The sequence below is a fragment of the Manacus vitellinus genome, unplaced genomic scaffold (assembly GCF_001715985.3).
Source record: "Manacus vitellinus isolate BGI_N305 unplaced genomic scaffold, ASM171598v3 scaffold_127_pilon, whole genome shotgun sequence".
Taxonomy (NCBI): domain Eukaryota; kingdom Metazoa; phylum Chordata; class Aves; order Passeriformes; family Pipridae; genus Manacus; species Manacus vitellinus.
Genome location: NW_021938935.1, coordinates 170,200 through 171,930, shown reverse-complemented (window position 1 = coordinate 171,930; position 1,731 = coordinate 170,200). Strand labels below are relative to the sequence as shown.

Here is a 1,731-nt window from a genome sequence, read left to right as displayed (position 1 = left end):
TGAGAGACCAGGCTGGATCATCCCTGCTCCATGGGGATCTGAGATCTCAGGCTGGATCATCCCTGTATCATAGGGATCTGAGATCTCAGGCTGGATCATCCCTGTATCATAGGGATCTGAGATCCCAGGCTGGATCATCCCTGTATTACAGGGATCTGAGATCCCAGCCCAGATCACCCCTGCTCCGTGGGGATATAATTCCCCAGGCCAAATCCAGGTTTTCCTTGACAGTCTTCCCTTCCAAAGCTGTGGGGGAATTCCTCCTTCCGAGAATGGGCTGGTGGGATCTCTCCATGGGGGTGACCAGGTCCTGCTTCCCACGCTCCTTTCCCTACCATCCCTTTATTTTTGGGTGTTGCTCCTTCCATATCCCACATGGGCTTCTCTGTGCCCTCCAGGGGTTTCCTTTTCCCAGGGATCCACCTCTGGAAGCCACAGTTCCCTCACTCAGCCCCCCCCTGCAGGAGCAGGAAGCGTGTCCCTTTTCTCATTCCTTACTCCGCCTTCTCTTCCATCCGTTCTCCTGCTCCCTGCTTGCCTCAGGCTGTGTGGATATGCTGAGCAGTACCGGGATCTGACAGGTTTTCCCGGTTTTTTTTCCAGGCCTTATCCAGCAGCGTGAGCACCTCCAAGCTGTTTTCCAGCAGCACTGCTCCACATGAAACTTCCTTCGGAGAGGAGGTGGAAGTTCACAACCTGCTCATCATAGACCAGCACACCTTCGAAGGTACCTGTCCCATCCCAAAATCCAGCTTTTCCCACCTGGAAAACCCCGCGGTCAAGGCTGGTGATCCTCAAAACCTCTGCAAATCCAGGATTTTGCGTGTTCCTGGAGGAACATCAGCCACAAGGTTTAGGGAACAGCGTTGGCTGATGGTGGGGGAGCAGCAGAGGGAATGTCCAGGATGATCCCAAAGTTTCTCCTTTTCCCGCTTTTTGCCCAGTGCTCCACGCTCACCAATTCCTGCAGAATGAGTACGCCCTGAGCCTGGTGTCCTGTAAGTTGGGAAAGGATCCCAACACCTACTTCATCGTGGGCACTGCCATGGTGTATCCCGAGGAAGCCGAGCCCAAGCAGGGCCGGATCGTCGTCTTCCACTACTCCGATGGTAAGAACGAGGGCTTCCCACCTGGAAACATCCAGCTTTTTTGCTCGGATGAGCTCCTCACACCCTGGAGCAGGCAGAGCTTTTCCCAAGGGAAGTGCCCACAGACGGGATTTGTCCCAGTGTGTCCCCTTTCCCTCTATCTGCTGGAGAATCCCAGGAATCCCTCCCCAGCCCTGGATTCTGGGACTTGCTTCCCAAGAATCCCTCCCCAGTCCTGGATTCTGGGATTTGCTTCCCCATCTCCCAGGAATCCCTCCGCAGTCCTGGATTCAAGGATTTGCTTCCACATCTCCCAGGAATCCCTCCTCAGTCCTGGATTCTGGGATTTCCTTTGCATGTTGCGCTGTACCTATGTCCCTTTCCTCCCGTTCCCATGTCCCTTTCCTCCCGTTCCCATGTCCCTTTCCTCCCGTTCCCATGTCCCTTTCCTCCCGTTCCCATGTCCCTTTCCTCCCGTTCCCATGTCCTTTTCCTCCCGTTCCCATGTCCCTTTTCCCCCATTCCCACATCCCTTTTCCCCTGTTCCTGTGTCCCTTTTCCCCCAAATTCCCGTGTCCCTTTTCCCCCAAATTCCTGCATCCCTTTTCCCCCAAATTCCTGCATCCCTTTTCCCCCAAATTCC

The 1,731-nt window shown here is 54.8% G+C and overlaps 1 protein-coding gene across 1 annotated transcript in view; it reads left to right on the top strand.

Moving 5' to 3' along the window:
- Positions 1-1,731, top strand: part of DDB1 (damage specific DNA binding protein 1) — a 14,359-nt gene that overhangs the window by 8,376 nt on the left and 4,252 nt on the right. Inside the window, exons 19-20 of the mRNA XM_029965952.1 lie at positions 604-727; positions 945-1,109. Coding sequence (XP_029821812.1) covers positions 604-727; positions 945-1,109 — 289 coding nt within the window. The remainder of the gene's footprint in view (positions 1-603; positions 728-944; positions 1,110-1,731) is intronic.